This window comes from Nycticebus coucang, chromosome 2 (assembly GCF_027406575.1).
Source record: "Nycticebus coucang isolate mNycCou1 chromosome 2, mNycCou1.pri, whole genome shotgun sequence".
Classification (NCBI taxonomy): Eukaryota; Metazoa; Chordata; class Mammalia; order Primates; family Lorisidae; genus Nycticebus; species Nycticebus coucang.
Window position 1 is genome coordinate 111,687,458 of NC_069781.1, and position 27,886 is coordinate 111,715,343.

The window sequence follows — 27,886 nt, forward strand, 5'->3', positions numbered from 1 at the left end:
TTTCCTTAAGGTGCAAAGTGTGGGATATACATGTTTGTAACAATTAGAAAAATGGATGTGCTTCTGGTTGTTGGATGGCCTTTGTTGGCTGTTACCCAGGTGGGCACAGATCAAGTTATTTAAGAGAAGAAAACCACGTTGGAGGAAAAGCTATCTAAAAACAGATATTTTATTTGCTTGTGTTTAAAATCTGAGGGCTGGAAGAAGTTATACTCCTCACAGGTCAAAAGAAGGAAACCTCATTTTTCTAAAACCCTGGAAGCGTAACCCACAGGACTGTTATTGCCATGTGTTAGTGATGTCACAATATCCTTACTCAGAACTGAAGAACTCGGGAGGGAACAGAGGCTATCAGTGAATGTACAAGTGGATGTGAAAATAAACACTCTAATAGATTAAAACACTTGTTAACTAGGTCTACATGAGGTGAATACATCCCCTCAGGGTAGCGAGGTGCCTAACAGGTCAGGTGGGAATTTGGAGTGAGCATCCTAGGGGGGAGGTGGTGCTAACTTTCATCCGGATAAACTATCAAGTGGACCATCGTGGGGTCTCCCCACTCCCTCCTGCCCCACCCCTCCCCCAAAGACGCCATGGCTTCCAAGCAGAGAGAAAGCCTGGTCCGGGATCTGTGCAGGTCACTGTGGGTGGACACGCTCTCACATGCATGGAGATGATATTGAGTCCTCTCAGCACATGCTGCTTCTGTGGGTACCAGTCCCCTCACCTCAAAGTGGTGAGTGGCTCCCTCGAATGCTGGCACCTTTCTCAGTCCCCTGGGACGCTGCGCACGTGGGTTTCCATTTTAACTGCCTGGCAGATTCTGTGACTCCTGAGAGGTGTGGCTTATTGTCGGTGATATGAAACGCCCTTTTAAGGACAACAGGGCACATCGTTGTCAAATGCAATGTTTAACACGTGGGCATCGGACATGCTACCCTGACGACGGTGGGTTTCACGTGTGGGTGGGGGGACGCGGCGCCGGCGGCCGCAGCTGCTGCTCACGCGGGAAGGGCATTCACATGACCACGCACTTGCCTTTGAGCTTCTCTTTCCTTTTCTGCTGCTTGCTCTTTTTCCCGTCGATCTGTAGGCTCACGGTCCTGCGCTTCTCCAGGTTGAGCAGCTCCTGGAAAAGCTCCTTCACGTTGTGGTTGAGCTTGGCTGAGGTCTCCATGAAGGCGCACTTCCACGTGCGCGCCAGCGCCTCAGCTTCGCCACTCTGCACCTCGCGGCTGGGGCTCTCGTCACATTTGTTCCCCACCAGCATGATGGGGATGCTCTCCACGTCCCCCTTGATCTCGCAGATTTGCTCGTAGATGGGTTTGAGCTCCTCCAGGGACTGGCGGCTGGTGATGGAGTACACCAGGATGAAGGCGTGCCCCTTGGAGATGGACAGCCGCTGCATGGCGGGGAACTGGTGGCTGCCAGTGGTGTCTGTGATCTGCAGCGTGCAGATGCTCTTGTCGCAGCTGATGACCTGCCGGTAGGTGTCTTCCACCGTGGGGATGTAGCTCTCCCGGAACGTGCCTTTCACAAACCTCAAGACCAGGGAGCTCTTGCCGACACCACCTGCCCCAAACACGGCCACCCGGTAATCGTTGCTTTGCTCAGGCATGTTGCTGGAGGGCTCCAACTACTGACAAGGATGCACCTAGCAAAGGAACCAGATGTTTGAGAGCATTAATTAAAAGACACTTTGGCTTTGCTCCTTTTTAGTATTTGTGCTACCAAAGCTAGCACACGCTTTACTCTTTCTTGAGAACTTAAAAAAAAAGAGGTAATAAAGTTTGCTTTCACTTTCCCAACACATAAACAATTGAATTTTATTTTAAAAAGCCTATCATTCCAAATCCAATAAATTTGGCCAATCAGCAGTTTTCAGAAGGGGAGCCAATCTGAGCAGAGGCTAACAGGGCAGGTCTGTTCCGCCCTGTTAGCCAACAGCCCTGACCATCTTTGTTGACATAGGGATCTATCCCTGGGGGAAAGATGCAAAGGATTCCCTGAAAGCCAGAATCAAGGAAAGGCAGTGGGGAGGCGAGACATAAACCACCTCCTCCACACACCACACACTCACATAATCATGGCCTAGCTTTACTGTTGTACCTGACATTCTGAATTCCCAATATCCTGGTCATAATAATGTGCAATTTTTTTAAACAAATACTGGGAGGGGAGGGGAGAGGGTAGGATGCTCTAAATATTTACTGTTTATATTAACTCATGAAATCCTTACCACCTTGCAAAGGTTGGTGTCATTAGCTGTATGTACAGTGATGGAAATGGAAACATAAAAAGGATAGGAACATAATGTCCCCCACGTAAGAAGGGAGGCTGAGATACAAGCAAGACAGGTTGGATGCCAACCTCATAGGCTGCCTGCAAACAGCACTTGTCACGGCAGCTTGGAAACTACTCGGGTGATGGTATAGGCCTCCATTAAGCCTGAAGAGTTGACAGTTAACTCAGAAGCTTAGATGGTCGCTTCATTCATCAAAATTAAAACAATTTCACATGCTTTATTTTCGAGAATCAAAGAAGTCAGTATAATAGTATAAACTATTATACTTATTTTTTTTATTAAATCATAGCTGTGTACATTAATGCAATTATGGGGTACAATGTGCTGTTTTTATATACAATTTTGAAATACTTTCATGAAACTGGTTAACATAGCCTTCACCGCATTTTCTTAGTTATTGTGTTAAGACATTTATATTCTACACTTAGTAGATTATATTCTATTATACTTATTAACGATAATTGAAATTGTGTAGAATGAAGTTTCTCTTCATCACAAACATTGTTCCCGGTCCAAGGGATATGTAAATGTGCTTTCTTCATTTGATAGTTTCTTCATAAACTATCAAATATCTTTTATCCTGTCCCTTCTTCAATAAGGACATTTAACACACACAATAAAAAGGTAGAAAAGTAGGCAATATTCAATTTTTTTAAATTAGACAAATCATACAGTAACATGAAGCATGGAATCTATTCTTTTCTGAAAATAGGAATTATGTTGAACTTTCGCTTTTCTATTCTTAGAGTAACTGTGGAGCAATAATAAAAAGTATTACAAAACAAAGGCATTTTCAGAGGCCAGTAAATATTATTAAACATAATTTACAACAGGAGAAAACGGGTTTGTGCAATAAGTATGTTTTCTGGCAGACAGGACTTAAGATCAAAGCCCAGGACTGTGACACTCCATCTTCTGATTGTGCTACGTGCACCTGCCTACAACTCTGCTGGGTTAATAGTCAGCTGTTCATGTGTGCACTTGGGAACCTCAGGTGCCCCAAGAACCCAAAGAAGCATCAATGCTAAAAGAGAATATAAAAAGACGTCAGGAAGTTCGTTAACAACAAACGACTGCAGGAGAGCCTGCTTAAGAGTCTAAGTAAGTCTATTAGATGTTCATTAGATAATTATAATCAATTCAAGAGTACAACACTGTGATAAATTTTTCTGTTTTTTTAAAAATCAGTGGTGTCTTAGCTCATTTTCTGTTACTTTTACAGAATACCACAGACTGGGTAATTTCTGAAGAAAAGAAATGTATTCTATATAGTTCTAGAGATTGAGAAGCCCAAAATCAAGGTGCTGGCATCTGATGAGGGCCTTTTGCTGTGTCATAACAAGGCAGGATACACCTCAAGGCAAGACAGAGCCACAGTGTTAGCTGGGGTCTCTCCCGTTCTTTTTTTTTGGCCGGGGCTGGGTTTGAACCCGCCACCTCTGGCATATGGGACGGGCGCCCTACTCCTTGAGCCACAGGCGCCGCCCATCCATTCTCATAAAGCTACTAATGCCAAAATGGGGAGCCCACCCTCATAACCTCATCTAATCCAATGTCCTCCCAAAGTCCCCACCTCCAATATTATTATCACATGAATTTGGGGATTAAGTTTCCAACACAGGAACTTTTAGGGGTCACATTCAAAGCATAGGAAACGGCCTACGGAATCTGATCTTCAGCTTCTCCCTGAATCCTCAGCATGAAGCTCCCCTTTTGTTTGGAAGGCAAAGTCCTCACTTGTGTCATGGTCACTCAGCTACAAACTAGAGTATAACCCTCTAGATGGAAGGGAATGTCTTAACAATCTTTGTATCCCAGTACCCCTTAAAAAAAACCCTGAGTCCATAGCACATGCTCTTATACACATTTACTCAATATGTGCTCAGCTGTATTACTGTATCTCCATCATTAAACTGGCAACCAAAATACAGAAAGCAAATTCAACACATAAAAGCAAACTTTTCATGGCTTTTGTCATTCATTGGCCCCCCAAAGTATCTTTGGAACTTCCAGTAAAAGCCAGGCAAAAGGGAGGTCTGGAGGAACCTCATCAAACCTGGGATGTCAGGAACAATTTTTCCAATGGGAGCCAGAACTGGAAAGATGAACAACAGTCAGGTAGTTGAAGGGGTGTAAAGTTCAAGGTGTTAAATGAGGTACATCTGGGCCAATAACTCTATACTGATACTCAACTCTCTAAAACTCAAACCATCTCAGAACCATTCATTTATTTCACATTTTGTTGCATAAAACACCTTTCAGCAAACTTGGTGCTTACCCAATAGATGCTTGCAGCTTTACAGGGTAGACAAGCAGAAGAAAGACACTCCACAGCCCAGATGCTGTGATCGAGATATAAACAAAGGCAGACAAAGAATGTAGTGGACATCTAACTACTTGGAGCCCTCAGCAAACATTTTACAGGGGGCTGGGACTTGCCAGATGGCAAAGTGATGAAAGTCAAGTCATGGAGAATAAAGGACCGCATGAGAAGGAACAGGTGCATGTTGCCTGTGCCATGGTAGAAAGCCACAGAGACTTGCCTCTGGGAGAGCAGAGGAAGGGTGGCACCCACCATTAAAAGGTAGAGGAGAGAAGCAGATTTAGAGAAAAGATGGTGGATGATAGAGAGAAAGGAGCTGTGATTGGGTCAAGTTTGTAGTACAAATGGAGAAGACATCTGGGAGCTGGTAGGATTTTAGTTTGCAAGCTCGTCTAGTGCTAAATATCTTGGTATCATCCACGTACAAATAGCACTATGATAAACAGAAATCTCCCTGTGAACGAGTGTGTTGAATGAAAGAAGACCAAGTGCTAGATCTGATGTTTACTATTAAGAGAATTTGAAACATTACTAAATTTTCTGCATTTGAGTTGAAGAATTACATGTACAAATAACAGCACAAATAACACCCCTTTTTAGAGCTGGTAATCTATACCAATCTTTTATTACAAAATCATAAACATGTAATTCTGTAACATAACAATATCATACTCAAACACAAAAGGGCATTACTTCTGCCAGACCCTGTATAATCAAGCACTTAGCACAGTTCTCAGCATGTAGCTTTCTGGCTATTCTCATTAAGGACCAAACAGCGTAGGGATTAACAAAGGAGCAGAAAGGTGGAGAGATGAGAACTAGCAAGAAGGCAACAAAATGTCAAAGCAACAGAAAATGTCCAAAAGGCATTAAAGAAATGCAACTAAAGTGGGGCTTAGAGGAAAATTATAACTATAAATACCTTTATAAAAAAGAACAAAGAAATTCAACACCTGTAGCACAGTGGTTAAGGCACCAGCCACAAACACCAAGGATGGCGGGTTCAAACCCGTCCCAGGCCAGCTAAACAAAAATGACAACTGCAACAAGAAAATAGCCGGGCATTGTGGTGGGCACCTATAGTTCCAGCTACTTGGGAGGCTGAGGCAAGCGTATTCCTTAAGCCCAAGAGTTTGAGGTTGCTGTGAGCTATGACACCAAGGCACTCTACCAAGGGTGACATAGTAAAACTCTGCCTCAAAAAAAAAAGTTCTCAAGTTAGTAATCTAATCACCCACCTTAAGACAAAAGAAAAGTACAACTAAAGAAAAATTTAAATTATACTACAAATTAATAAAAATAAGAAAAAAAATAATCAATGTATCTTTAGCTAGCCTGACCATGCAGAACAGTGAAAAGATATTAAAAGTTCACTAAAATCAGGAATGGAAAAGGAGACATCACTAATGACCTTACAGAGACAAAAGGATTATGAAAGTCTTCTATGAACACTGTATGCCAACAATTTAGATCGGCGGTTCTCAATCTGTGGGTTGTGACCCACAGGGACTGTATTAAAGGGCCACGGTATTAGGATGGTTGAGAACCACTGATTTAGATGTTGTAGATGAAAAAGAAACAATTTACCAAAGCTGATTCAAGAAGAAATTAAATACACCTATAACAGATAAGTATATTAAATTAATAACTAAAAATACTTGTCCACAAAGAAAATGTCCAGATGGCTTCATTGGTAAATACCAGCAAACATTTAAAGGAAAGTTAATATCAATTCTTCATAAACTCTTCCAAAAAACTGAAGATAGACTATTTCTCACTCCTTCTGCAAATCCACCATTGCCCACCACGACATCTCAAGAGAACTATAGGCCAAGATAGCTTATGAAAAAAGAAACAAAAAATCCTCAACAAAATACTAGCAAACTGTAGCTATCAACATAGAAAAAGGAATATACATTTTAACCAAAAGGGATTTATCCCAGAAATACAAATTTGGTTTTACATTCAAAAAATGGATGTAATGCACCATATCAATAAAATAAAGGACAAAACAAATGACACTCTCGGTACGTGAAAAAGAAAAAAAACGACAAAAAGTCAATGCCCCTTTATGATTTAAAAGAGAAAGAAAAAGGAAACTTCAAGGAGATAAAGTTAGACAAAAAACATACAGTTTGCATAATATTTAATGGTTAAAGATCAAATGCTTTCTAAGACCAGGAAAAAGACAATGATGTCTACTATTATTGTTCCCATTTGATATATCGAGAGGAATTAAGCAAGAAAATGAAATAAAAAGTTATCTACAGTGAAAAGAAATAAAACTCTATTTGCAGATGATATATCCTTGCATATAGAAAATTCTAAGGAATCCAGTAAAAAGCTATTAAAACTAAATGAACTAATTTGGTGAATTTTCAGAATACAAGAGTAATGTAAAAAAATTGTATTTCTATACACTTGCAATGAAAATCTGAAAATAATTTTTAAACTTCAATTTATAATAATGCCAAAAAGAATAAAATACTGAGGAATAAATTTAACAAAAAGATGCAAAAACTTGGGTGGTGCCTGTGGCTCAGTGAGTAGGGCATGGACCTCATATACTGAGGGTGGGGTGTTCAAACTGGGCACCAGCCAAACTGCAACAAAAGAATAGCCGGGTGTTATGGCGGGCGCCTGTAGTCCCAGCTACTTGGGAGGCAGAGGCAGGAGAATCGCTTAGGCCCAGGACTTGGAGGTTGCTGTGAGTAGTGTGATGCCACGGCACTCTACCGAGGGCCATAAACTGAGACTCTGTCTCTACAAAGAAAAAAAAAAAAGAAAGAAAGAGACCCAGCATATCCAAAACAATGGTGAAAAAATTAGGAAAAAAAGCTAGAAGGCTCATAACATCTCATTCCAAACTCATTACAAGGCTACAATAATTAAGACAGTATGGTACTGGTACAAGACAGACAGATGAATAGAAGGCAGAGTTCACATTTACAGTCAATTGATTTTTGACAAGGGTACAAAGAAAATTCAATTCAAAAGGGAGAAAAAAATCATTTTTTCAAAAGAAAGATGCTGAAACAAACATACTCACATGCAAAAGAATAAAGTTGGGCTTCTGGCTCACACCATATACAAAATTAACTCAAAGACCTAAATTTAAGTGCTAAAACTATAAAACTCTTAGACAAAAACCATGGCATGAACTTTTATGATCTTGAATTAGACAATGGTTTCTAGGCTGTGACATAAAAAGTATCAGCAGTAACATTAAAACTAGGTAAATTGGACTTCATCTAAACTAAAGAACACTATGAAAGAACCTACAGAATGAGAGAAAAATTGGTAAGTCATATATCAGATAAGGGATTCATTCCAGAATATATAAAAAAGAACTCCTACATTTTAACAGTAACAACCCAATTAAAAATGTGCAAAGACTTAAGTTAATATTTCTCCAAAGACAAAATATACATGGTCAATAAGCACATGAGAAGATACTCAATGTCACTCATCATTAGGAAAATGCAAATCAAAACTGTAACAAAATACCACTTCAATCCCACTTGGATGGCTATAATAAAAAACAACATAAATCAGAATATAACAAATGTTGGCAGGATGTGGAGAAATTAAAGCCCTTGTGCATGGCTAATCAAAATGTAAAATGGTAAATACCATACTGCTGCTTTATTTTATTATTATTATTATTTTTAATTGAGACAGAATCTTACTTTATTAGTAGAGTGCCATGGCATCACGGCTCACAGCAAACTCTTAGACTTAAGCAATTCTCTTGCCTCAGCCTCCCAAGTAGCTGGGACTACAGGTGCCCACCACAAGGCCCAGCTATTTTTTTTGTTGCAGTTGTCATTAATGTTTAGCAGGCCCTAAACATTGAACCCGCCAGCTTCTGTGCATGTGGCCGGCGCCCTACTCACTGAGCTACAGGTGCTGAGCCCATACTGCTGCTTTAGAAAACATTCTAACAGTGTGCACATTGTGAGGGTGTATAACACGCCCCCTGGGTAAGGGGCTCTTCTACAGATGGAACTTTACTCTAGATGTGAGAACAATATAACCTAAATTTTGTACCCTCATATTAATTTTAATAAAGTTTAAAAAAAAAACATTCTGCGGCACCTGTGGCTCAAAGGAGTGGGGCCACCGGCCCCATATGCCGGAGGTGGCGGGTTCAAACCCAGCCCCGGCCAAAAACTGCAAAAAAAAAAAGAAAAATAATAAATAAAAAATAAATTAAAAAAAAAATTCTATCATTCCTCAAAAGGTTAAACATAGAATTACTATATGCACATCAATTCCCCACCGACGAATATACCCGTGAGAAACAAAAACACATAGCCACAAAATAACTTATACACAAATGTTCACAGAAATATTATTTATAATAGCAGAGAAAAAATGGAAACAGCACAAACGTCTATCAACTAATGAATCAACTAAGTAAAATGTGTTATATCCATAGGAACATGATTCAGCCATAAAAAGAGATGAGGTATTGACATATGCTGTGCTAGCCTGGATGAACCTTGAAAACATTATGCTAAGTGAAAGAAGCCAGTAACAAGAGACCACAAGTATCATTTGATTCCATTATATGAAACACACAGAATTGCAAATCTATAGAGACAGAAGATGTATCTGTGGTTGCCTAGGGAAGGAGGTGAGGCATTGTGGGGAAATGGGAGGTAACTGATAATGGACACAGGGTTTCCTTTGGGATGCAGAAAATGTTATAAAACTGTACTGATGGTTGCACAATGCTGTGAACATACTAGAAAAAAAAAACCCACTTTAATGCAGTTCTCAACCTTCCTAATGCCGCGAACCTTCAATACAGTTCAAAGGGGTGGCAAATCACAGATTGAGAACCGCTGCTTTAATGGGTAAATTATATTACAATAAAGTTTTTACTTAAATAGAAATTGGGAGGAAAGGACAATTGGTACAGGGTTGGAAGACTGGGAAAGATTCTCTGCATAGATTTGGTGACACATAACTGATGGAGCAGATCTGGAAGGAGTAAGGGAGTCACAGGGGTCCAGGACGCCTGGTACGGCCATCTTCAAGGAGAGGAGGAGGAGAGAGGGCAGGTGACAGCCTGAGAAGCTCAGATCAAAGCTGCCCTGCCCAGCCCAAACTATTCAGCTTGCAAAGAGAGGACAAAGACTGACTCTGATTAAGTTTTAATAGCCCTTTTATAAAAGTAACTTTAAAACAATGACATAATGCATAGCCAGGCGTTGTGGCGGGCGCCTGTAGTCCCAGCTGCTCCGGAGGCTGAGGCAAGAGAATCGCGTAAGCCCAAGAGCTAGAGGTTGCTGTGAGCCGTGTGACACCACGGCACTCTATCTGAGGGCGGTACAGTGAGACTCTGTCTCTACAAAAAAAAAAAAAAAAAAAACTGTAAGGGGATTATAAAGTGCTCTTTCAGCCCTCCCCAGGTCCTTTCCCTGTTTTCAGGAATAACCACTGTTAAAAAGATGAGAACTCAGCTGTCGTTTTCTAGTGTCACCATTGTAATTTTAAATCACACTCATCGCTTAAATTACAGATCTTCAGGTCTTGACTTGCTGACTTTGGATCATGTCCATGAAATTAACACTATGGCATTCCTTCCCCATTACCTGTTCTTTTGTTAGTCATACTATATTTTAAAGTATATATCCGTATTTACATTTTTCAGGTATGATCTTTATAATGTGTTCTAAAATTTAAGTGTCTGTACTTTTTGTCTATAGGTTTTTTCTAAACCCCATCAATAAACAGCACTAATAGGACTTTGTAATAATTTTTCACTGTAGAAGTGAATGGCAGGACTGGGCCCACTGCGAGGAAAAGGTCATCTTCTTTCCTCAAACTTTGCTAATTGATGAATAATTCCCTATCAGCAACATTTAGATCTTTTTTCCCCTTGATTTCTTAATTAACTATTAGTTGACAATTTTTGAATTTCAGTTTTCCTGCTTCCTTAAATCCATTTTATGTTTTGGTACCAGGGGTGTCCAACCTGCCACCCGCAGACCCCATGCTGGTTTTATGAGGACTTTTTTTGCTTATGTGTGATAACTGATACCATGAAAGGTATCCATGGACCTTTTTTTGTTGTTGTTGTTGAGACAGGGTCCCCCCCATGCCCCTGAGCAGAGTGCAGTGGGCGTGGTAGCTCACCACAACCTCAGACTCGGGCTGCGGGCACCCCGCTGCCTCAGCCTCTGGAAGCTGCTGGGATTACAGGCGTGAGCCAAGGCGCCCGGCTGAGTTTTTCCATTTTTTTCATGAGTTGGGGTCTCACTGTCGCTCAGGCAAGTCTCAAACTCCTGAGCTCAAGCGATTCTCCCTCCTCAGCCTCCCACAGTGCTGGGATTACAGGCGTGAGCCACCGCGCCCAGCCATGGACCTTTTTTGCTTTTTGCTCATCAGTTTGTGTTAGTGCTTGTGTATTTAATGTGTGGCCCAAGACAACTCTTACTCTTCCAATGTACTGCAGGGGAAAAAAGGTTGGACACCCCCTAGAAACAGTACTAATAAATTATTTTAGATGGTATTAAAATTTCCGCATTCATAACTCCTCACTTGATTAACAGGATTATTAATGCCATCAAACTTTGAGTTTAAATTCTTTCTTTAGATGTTAAGGATTATTTCATTTTTAACATTAGCATCCAGGGTTGTTAATATAAAATTCAAAGCCAGTATGAGTCTCTTTCCTTTGTAAGAAAATTTAGGTTTTTCTCTTTTTCTGTGGAAGGGTAAGTGTTTGTTTGTTTTTTCTTACCTTAGAGTTATGACATTTCAGCAGAATATACCAAGAATTGCTTTCTAGAAGCAGAGGGCAGAAAGAACAGAGAAAGATACAGAGAAGGGATGAAAACCTGATTTTTTTTGCAGCTTAGGGAAATTCTCTTCCACCGTTTTTTTTAATTACATCTTTCTAACCTCTATATCTTTTCCCTCTTTGGGGAGTTTCTATTAGATGATGGATTGATTGTACCTATTCTTGACTTCTCTAGAATCTTCTCCCTTATAATTTCAATAACCTTTCTTGTACTTTGATCTCTTTTTCATGGAAACACTTTCTTTTCTCAGGAAATGTGTTACTGTGCTGAATTTCAATGAGAATGCTCATTGGAATTTGTTGTGGCTATTCTCACTTACCCAAGATATGTCTGGCTCTGTTTATTTTGGTCCTTACCTTTCATTGGTTGCTTTCCCCAAAGGTCTGTTGGTCTCTGGTTTTCCATTTGTTTCATGAAAGAATCACTAAGTTGGGTGGGAGAGGTAGCTGGAGGGGGCTCCCTTGATGACACACAGGTCCCTGATTAGAAGGGCTGGCTGGCTGCCCTCAAATATAACCCTTTTATTTCCCTTTGCTTGAGCTTGGTTGGACTAAACTGTCTCCAGACTTCCTTACACTTCTAAAAAGGTTATATCTGAACAGAGGAAGGGAGAATCAAGGAAGGGAAATAAATGATCCATCCCAAAGTTTTAGAAAATATTAAAGTATGTGTCAATAAACAATTCACAATGAGACCTCCAGTACTGGAAATCAGCACTTGGTTTGTAAGGCCTGGACACTGGGAAAACAGATTTTGATTTTCTGAGTCACAAAAGTTTCCCATTCAAATATCTTTTAGAATAAACTTAGATTCATGTGAATAAGAAAGAAGTATCTCAGGTAAAACAAACCCACAGTCTTTATCTGTATTATGTCCTAAATTAACCCTGCTTCAAAAAATAAAAAAAATTAAAACTAGAAAAAAGTTACATATTGGAAGAATTCAACTCTGTCAGCATGAAACTTTGGAAAAGCCTGAGCACTCAGTGCACCATCCTGCCCGAAATATTCCATGTTCAGCCTGAGCTCAAAGGTTCATGCATTTCCCTAAGTTTCTCTGCTTAATTATTGCCTTGGTTTCCCATAATGCTTTCTCCTCATTATAACATAGAAACATTATTAACTTCAAACAAACTCCATATTTAAATTTATGACAGCTGATAAAACTATTAATACTATAAGGTGAATAAGTTATTAAAAACAACTATCAATAAAGTATAAATTCTTTAGGTATGAAGGTGTACTTTTGTGCATTTTTTAGAATCTCGACTTAAATAAAGGCTTAATGCTACATGCTGAACCTAAAAAATGAAAGCTTTGTCTGTGGAAAATGATCATAAAAAAGAGTTAAACACCCAAGGCTTGTCTTTCTTCAGAAAAGCAGAACCCTTTCTTAGGAATCTGTTTACAGTGTTATGCAGACATCTCCCCCACTCCCCTGGCAAAGTTAAGGCAGATATGGACGCAGTAGACACATCCGGGAGGGTGTCAAGGGCTTGTTAGAAGATGCCTAATATCTCCAAGAATGAAATGAGTGGAGAGAAATAAGGCACTTCCTGGAATAGAAGGGGTAGAATAAATTATTTTCAAGAGTTTCATTTCTAAGAGGCAAATAAGCTCGCATCTAAAGCATATGAATAATGGTTCACTGGTATTTGCTGAACAATTTCATTTGGGCAAAGTATGATGGCCAGGAATCCTAAAGAGCCAAATAAAATGTGTGTAGTGACACTTTTAAGATTGCCCAGAGCCTGAGTACCATTGGAAAATTTTCTACTTTATTCTTTTTCTTTCTGTGTGGATAAAGCAAGTTAAAAGAAAAATCACAAGAATAATAACACCCTTGCCTTGGCCAAATGACCAGTGATCAATGACCATGAAGCAGGGTAACCTCTGCAGGAAAATAAATACCACAGGATAAAGTCAGCTGGCGATAGGAATTTCCATGTGTGTTCAATGCCAGCTGTGAGGACTTGGTGTGCTTCTATTATCTAGCCTGGGATGCTTCATCCACTATCAGGAGATAGGAAGAGAGTGCTCTGTGTGTGAGCGCACTTAGATGGATTTCTAGTTTTGGCCAAATAAAAGTTTATAAAATTAGCTTCGGGTTGAAAGGATTCTTCAATCATGAATTATTTCATTGCTCAGGCTTTGGGTGTCCAATTTAAGAATCTGGCTAGGTGTAGTATCTCCACCCATAATCATAGCACTATAGGGGCCGAGGTGGGAGATTCCCTTAAGCTCAGGAGTTCAAGACCAATTTAAGAAGAGTGAGACCCCATTTCTACTAAAAATTGAAAAATTAGCTGGCATTGTGATGTATGCCTATGGTCCCAGCTACTCAGAAAGCTGAGGCAGGAGGATCACTTGAGCCCAGGAATTTGAAGTTGCTCTGAGCTAGGCTGATGCCACAGAACTCTAGCCTGGGCAACAGAGTGAGACTCTGTCTCAAAAAGAGAAAAAAAGAAAGAAAAGAATTAAAGAATTTATCAGCAAATCCAAGCTCATGAAGACTTACCACACCTATGTCTTTCCTAAGAGTTTCATAGTTTTAGTTTTTATATTAGGTCACCGACTTTGCGTTAATTCTCGTATGCACCATGAGGTAGGTGTGCAGGTTCATTCTGTTACATGTGGCCAACCGACTGCTGCACCACCATTTGCTGAAGAGACAATTCTTTCCCCAGTGAAATATCAATCGACTGAACCCGAGGGTTTATTTCTGGTCTCCCCATCCTATCTCATCGGTCAGTATGTCTATGCATTTGCCTGACACTCAGTTTTATTTACTGTGGTAGGTTTTGAAATTGGGAAGGATGAACCCTCCAATTTTGTTTTTGTTTTTTCAAGATCATTTTAGCTACTTGAGGCTCTCTGTGGTTCCATATGAATACATAAATGGATCAAAATCAAAAACTTGTGTGCCAAAAGATACCATCAAGAAAGTTAAAAGAGGATCTATAGAGAGGGGAAATGTGTCCTATTTGAAAGGGAACTGATATCCAGAATATATAAAGAACCCTTAAAACTGAACGATAAAAAGGCAAATCAAATGAAAAATGGACAAAGAACTTGAATAGATATTTCTCTAAAGAAGACATGTAAATGGCCAATAAGCACAATAAAAGGTGTTCAACATCATTAATAATTAGGGAAATGCAAACTGAAACCATAATAAAGTATCACTTCATGTCCTCTAGAATGACTACTAAAAACAAAACAAGCAAAAACCCAGAAAATAAGTTTTGGCAATGATGTGGCCTAATTGGAACTTTTATGCATGGCTGATGGGAATCAAAAATGGTACAAACTCACAGCCTATGTGGAAAAAATTAAACATAGAATTAGCACATGAGCCAGCTTCAGGGTATGTATCTAAAGGAAGTGGAAGCAGGGACCTTACAAAGACCTTATTTGTACACCAACGTTCACAGTGGCATTCTTTACAGTAGCCAAAAGATGAAAGCAACCCAAATGTCCATGAACAGATGAAAGGATAAACAAAACCCAAATGTCCATGGACACATGTAGTCTACACACAGACAGGAGTATTATCCAGCCTTGAAAGGAAAGAAATTCTGACATGTGATGCAATGTGGATGAACTGGAGGATGATATGCTAAGTGACACACACCAGTCACAGAAAGCACAAATACTGTACGACTCCATTCATATGACGTAGTAGGAGAAGTTGAATTCACAGAGACAGAAACGAGAAAAATGGCGCCCAGGGACTGCAGAGAGAGAGAGAGAAGGGGACCTGTGTAACAGGCACAGAGTTTGGGTTTCACAGATGAAAAAAGCTGTGGAGATGAATGGTGGTGAGGGTTGTACAATTTATTTATTTATTTATTTTTGAGACAGAGTCTCATTTTGTCACCTTCAGTAGAGTGTCATAGCATCATAGCTCACAGCAACCTCAGACTTCTGGGCTCAAGTGACCCTCTTGCCTCAGCCTCCCAAATAGCTGGCCACAACACACAGATTTTTTTTTTAAGAGATGGGGTCTTGCTCTTGCTCAGGCTGGTCTCAAACCCCGTGAGCTCAGGCGATCCACCCGCCTTGGCCTCCCAGAGTGCTAGGACTACAGACATGAGCCACTGTGTGCACAATTTAAATTTACTCCAAAAGCAGATTTACCTCGTGCCACTGAAGGACATGCTTAGAAATGAAATGTGAAATTCTGTGTTATATACATTTTACTACAATAAAGATAGATATGACTGTTTGTGTAGAGACTTTTAGTAAAAACAGAGCCAAGAATTAAAGCAAACACTCACGGGCAGGAAGTGCAGGCAGTGCCGGCCAAATAGACGGCCCCCCAACCAGGCCATCCCCACCGCACAGTGAGAAGACCCGAAACTTGAGGTGTTGAGAAGACTCATTAAAATGCATACCTCCACCCTGACCCTAATTTTAGATTATATTAGATGATTGTGTGGAGCCATCACGAATGCACTTGGCATTTACATCTAAGGCTCTACACCTATACTGGCACTGCAGGGGCCACCAGCCACTGGAAATGCAGCCGGCTGGACTGAAACGTGCTGCCCTGGATCTTGAAACCTTAGCATAGAAATAAATGTTGAATTTGTCTCATTCACGATCCTGATATTGATTGTAAGTTGAAATGATAATTTTGCATACACTGGGTAAGGCAAAATATACTATTTACATTTATTTCACTTGGTCTTTTTGTTTTTTAAAATCGTGGTCATTAGAAAAGACAAAATTCGGTATGTGGCTTGCCTGGTACATCTTTTTGGTCTGTACCACTGCAGAACATGAAAAGGAACCCTGTGCTTTTTCAATGTGTTCTAAACTCATTAATATTTAATCCACCATGTTGTGAGAATTAACTAAACTTGACTTTAAAAAAGGCTTAGAAACTCAAATAAGAATCTTTTTTGAGTTTCTTATTAATAGTTAAAGGTGAAAACTATTAAAAAAAACACTGAAGTTGTGTGGTGCCTGTGGCTCAAAGGAGTAGGGCGCGGGCCCCATATGCTGGAGGTGGCGGGTTCAAACCCAGCCCTGGCCAAAAACAAACAAACAAAAATACTGAAGTTTCCTTCTGCGGTAAAATATATAAAATAACACTAATGCATGGTGACAGATTAAAATTCACTCTTTTTTTCAAAACCCTATAGGAAAAACCCAAGATGTGAAGAAACCATTTCAGTTGTTCCTTGGTATCCATGGGGATTGGCTCCAGGACCCCCGGCAGACACCAAAGTCCACAGATGCTGAAGTCTCTGGGATAAAATGTAACAGCATTTGCACATAATTTACACACCCCCTCCTGTATACTTTAAATCATCTCTAGATTATTACAATACCTATTACAACATAAATGCTATGTAAATAGTTGTTAAACTGTATTCTTGAGAAAATACTGACAAGAAAAAAAAAAAAAAGCCTGTACATGCTTAGTACAGACACGACCATCATTTCCCCAAATATAGCCGATCCCAGTTAATTAAACTCACAGATATGGAAGGCCGGCTGCATTAGAAGTTACACAGAGGTGTAGATTTGCTAAACAGTCAGGTAAAAGTACAGATGTTTTGACTACACCTCAACTCATCTACTATTTGCTAGAATAATTCTCTGGCAATAAGAAGACATTTTGGTACCTATATTGTTATTTCAGTATTTATTTGTGTTTTCTCTCTGTACCCAGTACTGGAACATCAGTGCCCGAAAGGCAGGCAGGGTTCATTCACCAGCAGGCCAATTCCTCTAACCCAACGCCAGACACATGGGAAATACTCTTTGATTATACATATTGATTATTTACTATGGAAGTGCATTTCTTTTTGTCAGCCAACAAAGGAAGGTTGGTAAATGAATTCTGAAAAAGCCAAAATAAAAATAAATATTTTGGACAAAACTCTATGTAAGAGTAACCATTTAAAGGCTGGCAATGTCAACTGAAATAAAAAATTACAACGGTGTGATGACATAATAGACAGAAGCAGAGGAGAATTAACTGACGGCATCGCTCTTCAGTACAGTGCTGCAGCAAAGAACTTGAGGCCAAAAGTAGCCAAGAGCTACTGGATACTGCACATTTTAAATATTTTATTTTTAATATGGGTGTCCATAAAGTTCATGTGCAATTTTAAAATAGTCTACTAGTTATTCTGCAACAAAGAAATAAGAGTTGTAGAACTAAAGGCAAGTCTGAGTTTTTCTTTCAAACAAAAAGCAACTGTTCTAAATTCATTAGTGTTTCTTGTTTGCTAGGAGGCTGTTTCAGTAGTATGCTGTATAGGAGATATTTTCCAAAAATATTCTACTTCTTCCACTCCTGTAATACAGGGGTGACATTTTAAACATCAGGGACAGAGGACCTGCTCTGGAAAACTAATCATTCTATAGAGAGAACACTTTAAAAAGCGATATATCAAAATGACTCTACTGCTACATGATTTTGCCCAAAACAATGAAAATTCAGTCCATAAGTAAGTTTCCCATCTGAAGAACCTGAAAATCAAAATTTTAAATCGTTGTAAAGTTCTTCCAAATGGAGAATTTCCTGGGTATGGATCCATTTGACAAAAACACATGAAGGCAATGTCTTCTGATTATACCTCAAAAGCATGTTGTGGCTATGAGAGGGGTAACAGGCCAGGGAAGGTTCCCTGACATGCTGATATTTGAGCAAAGATTGGAAGAAGGGGAAGGTGTGAGCCCTGTAGAAGTCTGGGGATGGGGGTGCCCCAGCAAAGAACAGCAATTGTAAATAAACACTGGTTCATCTGTCACAGTCAAGGTGCACGCGGCAGAGCTTGGCTTCTTCTCTGAGAAGGATGGAAGCCACGGGAAGGTTTTGAGCAGAGACGTGACAGCATGACCTCCATTGTAAAAGGATATCTCTGAGGCTGTGTGGGTACAGAGCCAGGACAGAGGCAGGACCCTGGGCAGGAGGACCTGATGACAACCGGATGCATGCTCAGGGCAGCTCACACGGGGTGGTGAGACAGATGGGCTAATGCCACCACCTGTAACTACCTCTGCTGGGAGACAGTGCACACCTCCATCCTGGTCCCTCCTCCCGTCTCAGCTCTATTTACCCAGTCATTAGGGTCATCTGGTCATTCAGGATTTTAAGCATCATTCTTATGCCAACAACTCCCACTGTGCGCCTGCAGCCAGGACCTCTCCCCACTCTGCGCCTGTGGCCGGAACCTCTCCTCACTATGTGCTTGCAGCCAGGACCTCCCCCCACTGCGTGCCTCCAGCCAGGACCTCCCCCCACTGAGTGCCTGTAGCCGGGACCTCTCTCCACTACGTGCCTCCAGCCAGGACCTCTCCCCACTATGCGCCTGCAGCCAGGACCTCTCCCCACTGTGCACCTGCATCAGGGACCTCTCCCCACTATGCGCCTGCAGCTGGAACCTCTGCCCTACTGTGCACCTGCAGCAGGAACCTCTCCCCTAAGGTGCAGACCCATATGCCCCCTCCTGGGTGCTGTGGAGACATCCCAAGTATGATGTGTACAAGACTAAACCCCATGTATCGCCCCCAAAGTGCTCCCTACAGTTTTCTTCATCTCCGTTAACAGCAACTTGTCACCCAAGCCCAGACCTCTGCGCCTGTCATCTCCGACCTGGACCTTGGCAGTTTTTGCTACTGGTTTTCTAGCGCTGCCATCTCTTTCCCAATTACTGCAGCAGCCTCCTAGGTGGTGAGTCTGCTTCAGACCCTGAGCATCTCCGATCAATGTCCCACCCAGGCTCCAGGACACGGGATCCCTGTGTTCAAAACCCTGCAACAGCTGCCCCATCTCCCCCTAAGAGCAAAAGCTAAGGTGACCAGCTCCACATCTGCCCTCATTCCCACGACTGTGTCCCTCACTCACTTCATTCCAGCCACACGGGTCTCTCCTGGCATGCTTCCACCTCAGGACCTTTGCACTGGCTGTTCCATCCACCTGGATCATTCATCCCCCAGATAACCACAGGACTCACCACCCTCACCTCCCACATGTCTGCACTCAAATATATCCTGCTCAGTGAGAATTCCCCTGACCATCCTGTCTCAAGTTCTAATCCCAATCTCAACTCTGGTAGTCTGCAGCCTCTTCTTGCTTTAATTTTCTCCAGAACACATATCCCTCATTAACACAACATGTAATTTCCTTTTTAAAAGATTTGTGTTTACTTCTACTATATTAAAAGCTTCATGAGGGCTTTTCATCTCTTCCATTCATTGCTGGCACCCCAACACTTGAACACTGCCTGGCCCATGGAAAGTGTTTACAAAGAATTTGTTCAGTGCATGAATGAATCTGTATGTTGCTGCTAATGAACACACTGGGAAAGGCAGGCCAAGCAATTTGCCTCAGGCGAGAGAAATGTAAGCAGAGACCTAGGCTTCATCTCTACTTGGCCTTGATGCTGTCTGTGCACCTGCCGTAATCATGTATGCTCCGGGAGGCTGAGCAGGAAGTAAGATGTGGCTTCCAGGCTGCAACAACAGTACACTACTGCAGACCTGGCCATTACTTCAATGATGGGACAATGCCACTGCTGGGTGACAGCCACAGAACTCCACTGCAGGAGTATTAACCAAGCCAGACCAAGACCATATGCCCTGCACAGGCCCTGGACGGGGAGACAGCCTGGGGCCTTCCAGATACTGGAAGGAGGCTGCCACTGTTGTCAGCCAGGAGAAGAAACATGAGGCAAGGCTGGAAAGAGGGCAGGCCAACACCCCAGCTTTCAGAGGGGTGAAGCCACTCAAGAAGTCTAGCTTCAATATAGACAGTGAGCCAATCAGGTCAAAATAAAAAAAAACAAAACACAGCTTGGACTAAGGTGATAGCAAGGAAGACAAAACAGTAAGGTGACATCAACAGCAATTGGTGACAGGTTGGTGGGGGTAAAGCTTAGGAGGTAGACTGAGGAAAAGAGGACATAGCGAGGGAAACTCCTAAGGTTTCCAACATCTAGAACTGCACAGGTGAAGTGAGGTGATTTACTGAGAATGCCGGACAAAGGACAGGCTCTAGAGATTGATTTTTGACACACAGATCTCCAAGTGCCTGGAGGACAGTCGGGAGCTCAGGTCAGGCAGACAGGTGGACAATGCACCCAGGGCCAGCTGTAGCATCTGGGATGAGAATGCATATTCAGGAGTTATCTGCACTGAGGGCAGGGATGGAAGGCGTGTGGATGAGATGGCTTGTGAGAACCAAGAACCAAAACAAAGAGTGACCAGAGGGGTGGAAGTAACTCCACATTAGGGTTGTGTCATGGAAGCCAAGAAAAGCAAGAACTTCAAAAAAGAGAGTGAACAGTATAAACTGGCCCTAAGAAGCAAAGTCAAATGAGCACTGGTGAGTGCCCATGCACTGGGAAGTCATGAACGTTACAGGTGAACTCAGCAGAGACATTCTGACACACGGCAGGGTGGCAGCTGGGCAGCAGTGGGCATAAAGTGCAGAAGTGGGGACAGGCAACCCAGGTACATTTCCTGGGACTCTGGCTGCAAACCAAAGGAAAGGTTGTCAATTGGTGATATAGTCCATAGTTTAGATTTTAAGTTTTTTTTTTTTTAATTAATTTTAAAATCCAGAGACAGGGGCATGTATAATTTTTCAATGGGAAGACAACTATATATGCTGGCAAGGTAAAATGTCCATTCCCACTGCAGGTCAGAGGCTGCTGTGGTCTGGAGAGGTACCCAGCTGGTTCCTCTGGAGGTAGGAGAATTCCCAGCCCTGACAATATCCCCCAGTGGGTAGCCTTATTTGGCCACTGGACTTCAGGAGAATGACAGAAAAGGAGTAAAACTGCCCAGGAATAAACTTGAATATGGGGTCAGAAGGAAGACTGAGCCAGGGGCCAATGCCCTTAATGAGCAAAGAATTCCTCTCAGGTCAGAAGGGTTGGAAATGCGAAAAAAAAAGGCAAAGTTGAATGAATACCTCTGCAATGTGTTAATCATTTCACATTAACCCCCAATGGCAACTTACTGAACATAAGTTTCTTCTCAGGGGCCTGAAATGGTCTCTTGCCCAGAGCATAGATCAGAAGGGAAAAGTAGGGTTGGTGGTGAAACATTCAGAGTTAGACAACGTTTGAGTGGCCACTAGTAAGGGACTTGCATTGTAATTAGGGGTTAAAAAAGACAGACAGCATTGACAGCTGTATAGTCAGAAATATAGACAGATAGTATGGTGTCCAGTGTTTCATAGACAGATGCTCCTTGACTTACCTTGAGGTTATATCCCAATAAACCCATTGTAGGTTGAAAATATCATAAGTCAAAAAATGCATTTAATATACCTAACCTACTAAATATCATATCTTAGCCTAACCTGTCTTAAACCTGCTCAGAACATTCACTACAGTTGGACAAAGTCATCTGGAAACAGTCACTGTGGAGTTCTCTACCCTTGGAATGGATCAGTTATGAGCTCCGCTCCCTGCCCCGCCCGGCACTGTGAGGGCATCCTGCCCCCGCCTATCACTGCAAACTGCTAGCCCAGGAGAGCAAAATTCTAAATTCAAAGTACAGTTTTTACTGAATGCATATGACTTTCACACCATTGTAGAGTTGAATCCTTGTAAGTCAGAGACCATCTATAGGTTTGTCCATATTAGCACATATAGAGCTATATTTTGTTTTTTATATTAACAACTACAGAGGAGTCTTCTGAGGGATGGTCCATCACTTATTAACCACTTTCTCAATGACTGCTTTCAGTCTAGTGCTTGATGAAGAGCCTGGTACGTAAACATCTCATCATGTTTTTGAGTCTAACTGTAGAGAAAACTCCTATAAATGGAACTGCTGGATCAAGGGTCTATGCATTTCACATTTGGTTGAGCCGGCCTATTGCCTTAAATCACCACCAAGTTCTCCACCACCTTTTCCCCAAAGGTGTATGAGTGTTAATTCCTCACACCTTGCATAATATGGTGTATTATCAAATTCTTTGGTTCTTTCCAATGTAACAAGATGTCTGTTTGTCATTACTGGTTTAATCATATTTACTTAATCTGGACAACATTGAGCATCTTTTCATATGTTAAACATAATTGGTAATTTATACCTTTGAAACCTCTGCGTTCTTGCCCTCTGCTCAGTTTCCGATTAGTTTGCAAGGATGATATTTGCCTTGGATTAAGGCATTGGTCTTCATACTGCTCAGCAGCTCAGCGCTGTCCCATCACTGGGTCAGTCAGAAATGTTAGAAATAACCTGGCCCTTGAATTAGACCAGCCCTTTGAAAGCAGAATCACAGGTTCAGCAGCCCTTCAGGTGATTCTGATGCTTATAAAACTTGAGAACCACTGTATTAAAGACATTAGACCTCATCGAAAATATGGTGCAAATATCCATTCTTTGGTGTTGTTTTCTGGAAAGAAATTTAAAATTTCTGTGCATCCAATTTAACAAATTTTTCCTTTTTAGTTTCTCAGTTTGAGATCATCCTTAGAAAACTCAACCCTCTTCTGAGACTATTAAAAATTCTCCCTTATTTACCTTTTCATTCTGTATATTTAAGTATTTGTTCCAACAACCTGGTTTATTTCTGCAGCTTGAAATTACTATATATATGGAAGGATTTAAGCTTCAATTTAAAGAACAAAAAAATAGAAAAGAGAGATAGAGTACCATATATAAATCTATCTGGAAAAATAAAAAGTAGATAAGCACTTATTGTGGTGATTGTCTGAGAAATTTAGACTTTTTTTCAATATCTACGTCACCCACACATTTCTATTATCCCATAGTTCCAGCCTCCCTTTTGCCTGCAAACACTTCCATAGATCTTACCAAACAGTAAGGTCACTTTTTTTTTTTTTTTTGTAGAGACCGAGTCTCACTGTACCGCCCTCGGGTAGAGTGCCGTGGCGTCACACGGCTCACAGCAACCTCTAACTCTTGGGCTTACGCGATTCTCTTGCCTCAGCCTCCCGAGCAGCTGGGACTACAGGCACCCACCACAACGCCCGGCTATTTTTTGGTTGCAGTTTGGCCGGGGCTGGGTTTGAACCCGCCACCCTCGGCATATGGGGCTGGCGCCCTACTCACTGAGCCACAGGCGCTAAGGTCACTTTTACAAGTTGTGTCTCCTCCCATCCACTGTGTAATCAAGAACCCTGTGAAGCCCAAGAGTTAAGCACAAAGGCAAAGAGAAGAAAACAAAAGGCTTAGCCAACCTGCCTTTAAGTGTCTATTCCACAGACACCTTCCACTAAGTCTCAGGAACTAGTTCACAGGCAAGGAAGCAACATGGTAACCCAGAGATCCACGTGTATGTGATTGGCAAGTTTATACAAAAAGGAAAATGGCATTCAGTTGGACTCTAATGAGAGTGGATCTTCAACACACTGAGAGCTGCATGAACTTGGCCTGTTTTTTGATCATTTTTCCTCTTTGCTCAGTTTTCCTGAGCAAAGGTGTTCCATCAAAACAGTCAGAGTGTAATGATCTGGAGGAAGGAGCACCTCCTCCTGCAATGGGTCCTGTGTCTGAGCTCCGATGAATATCAGGAAGTTGGAGGAGAAAGAGAGGAGGAGAGAGAGAGAAAAAAAAAAAAAAGAGAGGAAGAGCAAGAACACTAGCACGGACATGAATGTGCATGTATGTGGTGGGAGGGCCTACTGGGAAGCTCCTTCCTTCTCTCAGTTCCTCAAAAAAAAAAAAAAAATTCACTTTCCAGACATTAATTAGCTTTGGAAAAATATTGCATCAAATCGTTCCATACAAAGTGCTGCTCTCTTTAAATCTGTCGTGATTTCTGAGACAGAGCCACATGACGGAAATGGTTTTCACCTCCCAACACTCATGCATCATGGAGGGACCCAGGGACTGGGTGAAGAAACCGACATCTTTTCATTAAAGTCAATTTCTGTGTTTCAATAATTCAGTATTCATGGGCCAAATAGAAAGCATCACATTGCACCCAAACTGTATGGAATGGTGTCAAATAGACACAGACATTGAAAATACTTCTATCAGTAAAGGATAATACGAGAAGATCTGTGGGGTATATTATTCAATCACATAGTAAATAATAGCCCAGTAGCTAATTATTAGTTTCACAATAGGTTTGCTGCTACTTGCTCATTAAAGGAATTTAAATACGCAAATGGAATGATCCCTAATGGGATTTGGGGACTCAGTTGCTCACCTTTGTAATCAAGCATCAGGCTGAAACGAACCCCAGACAGTTGTTAGGACTGGTACAAAATCACGATGTCCACATCATGCCTGTTGCCTTTGTTCCTGCACAGTGGACTTGAAAGCTGCATGTGGATTGAATCCACAAGTCTAGTCAGTGGTTATTTTTCATGGAATCCCAGGAAGTGTTTGACTTAATCTTCTCATTTTACTAATAAAGAACTAAATAACAGATTCAAGCTTGCACAACAGTTAACGGCAGGAAAGGAAAGGATACTGATGACATAACAGTCTGAGGACATTTTTATTTCTGTTTGACAGTGTTTTAATTGGCAATGGCTTCTAACCATTTAAATTGCTGTCAATGGTTACTGATGTGTAGCTGTGCTGACCAATACTGTAGCCCCCAGGCACAGGCCCTGTTGAGCCCTGGAAGAGTAGCTAATCTGAATTGAGGTGTCTTATAAGTATTCGGCATGCATAAAAAAAAGGTAAAATATCTTATTAGTATTTTACATCAATTCTATCTAAACTGTCTTTCTTTATATAAGTGAGTTAAAGAAAATATTAAAATTAATTTCTCCTGTTTCTCTTTACTTTTCTAAAATGACTACCAGGATGTTTAAAATTACACAGGTGCCTCACACATGTTATTTTCTCATGGACAGCACAAATTTCCAGGAAACCACATCACTGCACTAAGGAGAGAGCTACAAGGAATCTCATTCCTGAATTTGCCAGTGGCAAGAGCAAAGGAGGAGAGAACGTGGGGCATTTGTTCCAGACGTTTTAGAGAGTTCTTTGTTGGTCAAGTGAGGAGACGCTTCCAAGCCAAGTAATCAAGCAAAAAACTAAAGCATTATTTAACATCAATTAAATAACTTTAAGTTCACGCTGAAATATGTATGCATGCATTAGAAGAATTAACTTTTAAAACACCACCAGCAATCTTGACAATATGACAACTATCATCTTCCGTTTTGACTAAGAACAGCTGTTTCCCTGGAAAAATTCTAACTAAAATCAATTAGCGTCCTAGAAATCAGTTCTGCCCTTAAGGAAACATCTGTCTGCTGTCCATACTCACATAAGATATAGATGGCAGACAGAGCTAGTCCACTGTATGAATGACAATGAGGGAAGGGGTGACTGGAATTGAAAGTTTCACATCAACATCTGATCACCTTTGTTTGTTAAAGCACCTGGCAGGCCAGTCTCCCCACTCCAGAAAACAAATGCTCCTCTAACAAAGAAATTTGGTGAAAAAATGTACTGCATACCTCTTGAAAATGATGATTTTGCCTAAATCAATAGGTCCATTTCCAATATGTCAACTATGGCCCTCCAATTAGAAGAATGAACAATATAGTGTATCTGCGATAATAAAAACACTTTCTAAAGGTCTTAGTTTATAAAGATAAACTATCTTATAAAGATACGCAGCATTTACTGCTAAAATAATGCATTTCTAATAGAGTAAAAGTCAAGTGTGGTGTATGTGACAGGAACAACATGAACTAACAAAAAGTCTCTCCCCCACTTTTCCTATGAGGAGGAAATAGCATTCCTGAGCATGCTGGGTTTCAAGACAGGAGCTGAAAAGTGACTTTCACAACTTGGCGTTCAGTCTGCTTCTTGAGTCTCTTCTCAGGAATAACTCTACTAAAGCCATAACAAGAAAGATTCAGGAGGTTTGTGCACTAGCCATGCACATATAATTCTCATCTGCAGGAATGGATAACTGAGGGGTGCACAGCAATTCTGTGCTCTCCCTCCCCTCTTCTTTCCCTGTGCTGACTGGGGAACTAGTCCCAAACTCAATGTCATCTGTTAGGTGGGGGTAAAAATGCTTCCCTGCCACTGCATCTTTCATTCCTAAAAGATGGACTACGCGTCTTCCTGTCCCCAACCCACAGGGCCTCATGCATTTCCAGACATAGAATTGTGGACAATTTGCAATTTCAGGCAACAACCAAAAAGAAAAAAAGTGATGATTCCTCCACAAATTTGTTAAATTCATTCTAATTTTAACCTCCCCTTTTCTCTCCTTCCCACTCCACCTCCTCGAATCCAAATGCCACTGGAAAAGGAGTGCGCTGAGACTGATGTGGAATGTAAAATACCCTAGCCTCTTATTGTTATCTAGAAAAGCTCCCTTCACAATAATATTTTTTAGAAGTGTTTAGTTCACAGCAGGAAAGTTCTGGTATGCTAGACTAGCTTCCCACATGCTAGGGGGTCCTTTTAAAAGACAAGGGCAAATATGTAAAATAAATGCTTAAGCAAGCTAAGCTGTGTCACCCTCGTCGGGAAAGACTGAATTCCGCCACAACGGTTGTATCTCACGCTCAATGGATGTAACAGATGACTCGCAGAGCTTGTAGTTTAAAAGTCTCCCAGACCCACATGGCATGCGAACTGAAGTTTTAAAGGGGAAAAACAGGAGTTTTCAGGAGCAGACCAACCACACAGGCAGTTTTCCGAAAGCAAGGCTTTGCAGGTGAGCCCGGAGCTGTCCGCAGTTACTGTCATCTGATGGGAAACCACAGTCTTACAACTCAGGGCAGGATGCAGCCAGCGCCTGGCCCATCTCCCACTCTTGAGGCAAGGAAATGGACAGAACAGGCAGATGTGCTCAAAAAGAGAAATCGAATATTCAGACAGGTCCCAACCGAGCCCAGGAGTGCAGCAGTAGAGAACTAAAAACGTACTGAACCAAACTGCAACCTCCAGCGTGCTGGCTGGCATTCCTCTCACCATGGACCACAAATTCGTATGACTTTCTCTAAATCTGTCAATTCAGCTTCGACATGAACAGAAACACCCGCGCCCTAGGATTTTCCAAAACGGTAACTCTTGTTTTGGAAGGAATCCCTAATCGTGGGTAAGACACAGGTTTCCTTTTTCTTTTTCAAGAACACGTTTTAGCCGAGCGAGCAGGACGCTCAGCCTCCCTGACCAGAAGGCAGAAATGCGGGTTTCCTTTCCCGACGCTGGCCCGGGTGTCAGCGACTCGCCCCCCCAGAGAGCCACAGTGCCCTTCCCTGGCCCGCTCACAGCCCCGCGGCGGCAGCAGACGGGGACAGTTACCTGGGAGGAAGGCGACGCGCAGCTCGCAGCCTCCTCGCTCGCTGGCTCCCTCGCGGGCTCGCGCAGGGCCGGGCGGCGCAGGCTGCGCGGGCGGCTCCTCCCGGGGCGGCTCCCGCCCGTGACGCCGCCGTCAGCTGCTCCCGCGCCCCGCCCGCGCCCCGCACCTGCCGCCGGCCCCTCCTCCCCCTCCGTCTTCAGTCTGACTCGC

General features: G+C 41.8%; 1 protein-coding gene across 2 annotated transcripts; it reads right to left on the reverse strand.

Moving 5' to 3' along the window:
- DIRAS2 (DIRAS family GTPase 2) lies at positions 1 to 27,886 on the reverse strand. Of its 2 annotated transcripts, none has more exons than XM_053578979.1 (2): positions 27,679 to 27,886; positions 1 to 1,654 (listed from the first exon to the last, which is right to left on the reverse strand). In XM_053578979.1, the coding sequence occupies exon 2, from the start codon at positions 1,616 to 1,618 to the stop codon at positions 1,019 to 1,021; it is 600 nt and encodes a 199-aa protein (XP_053434954.1). In that variant the 5' UTR covers positions 1,619 to 1,654; positions 27,679 to 27,886; the 3' UTR covers positions 1 to 1,018. The 2 variants fall into 2 exon arrangements, with proteins under 2 accessions (XP_053434954.1, XP_053434960.1); XM_053578985.1 differs by lacking the exon at positions 27,679 to 27,886 and adding an exon at positions 24,599 to 24,672.

Bases quoted from the DNA above. Each gene is read 5' to 3' on its own strand.
- DIRAS2 (XM_053578979.1), bottom strand. From the start codon at position 1,618: ATGCCTGAGCAAAGCAACGATTACCGGGTGGCCGTGTTTGGGGCAGGT.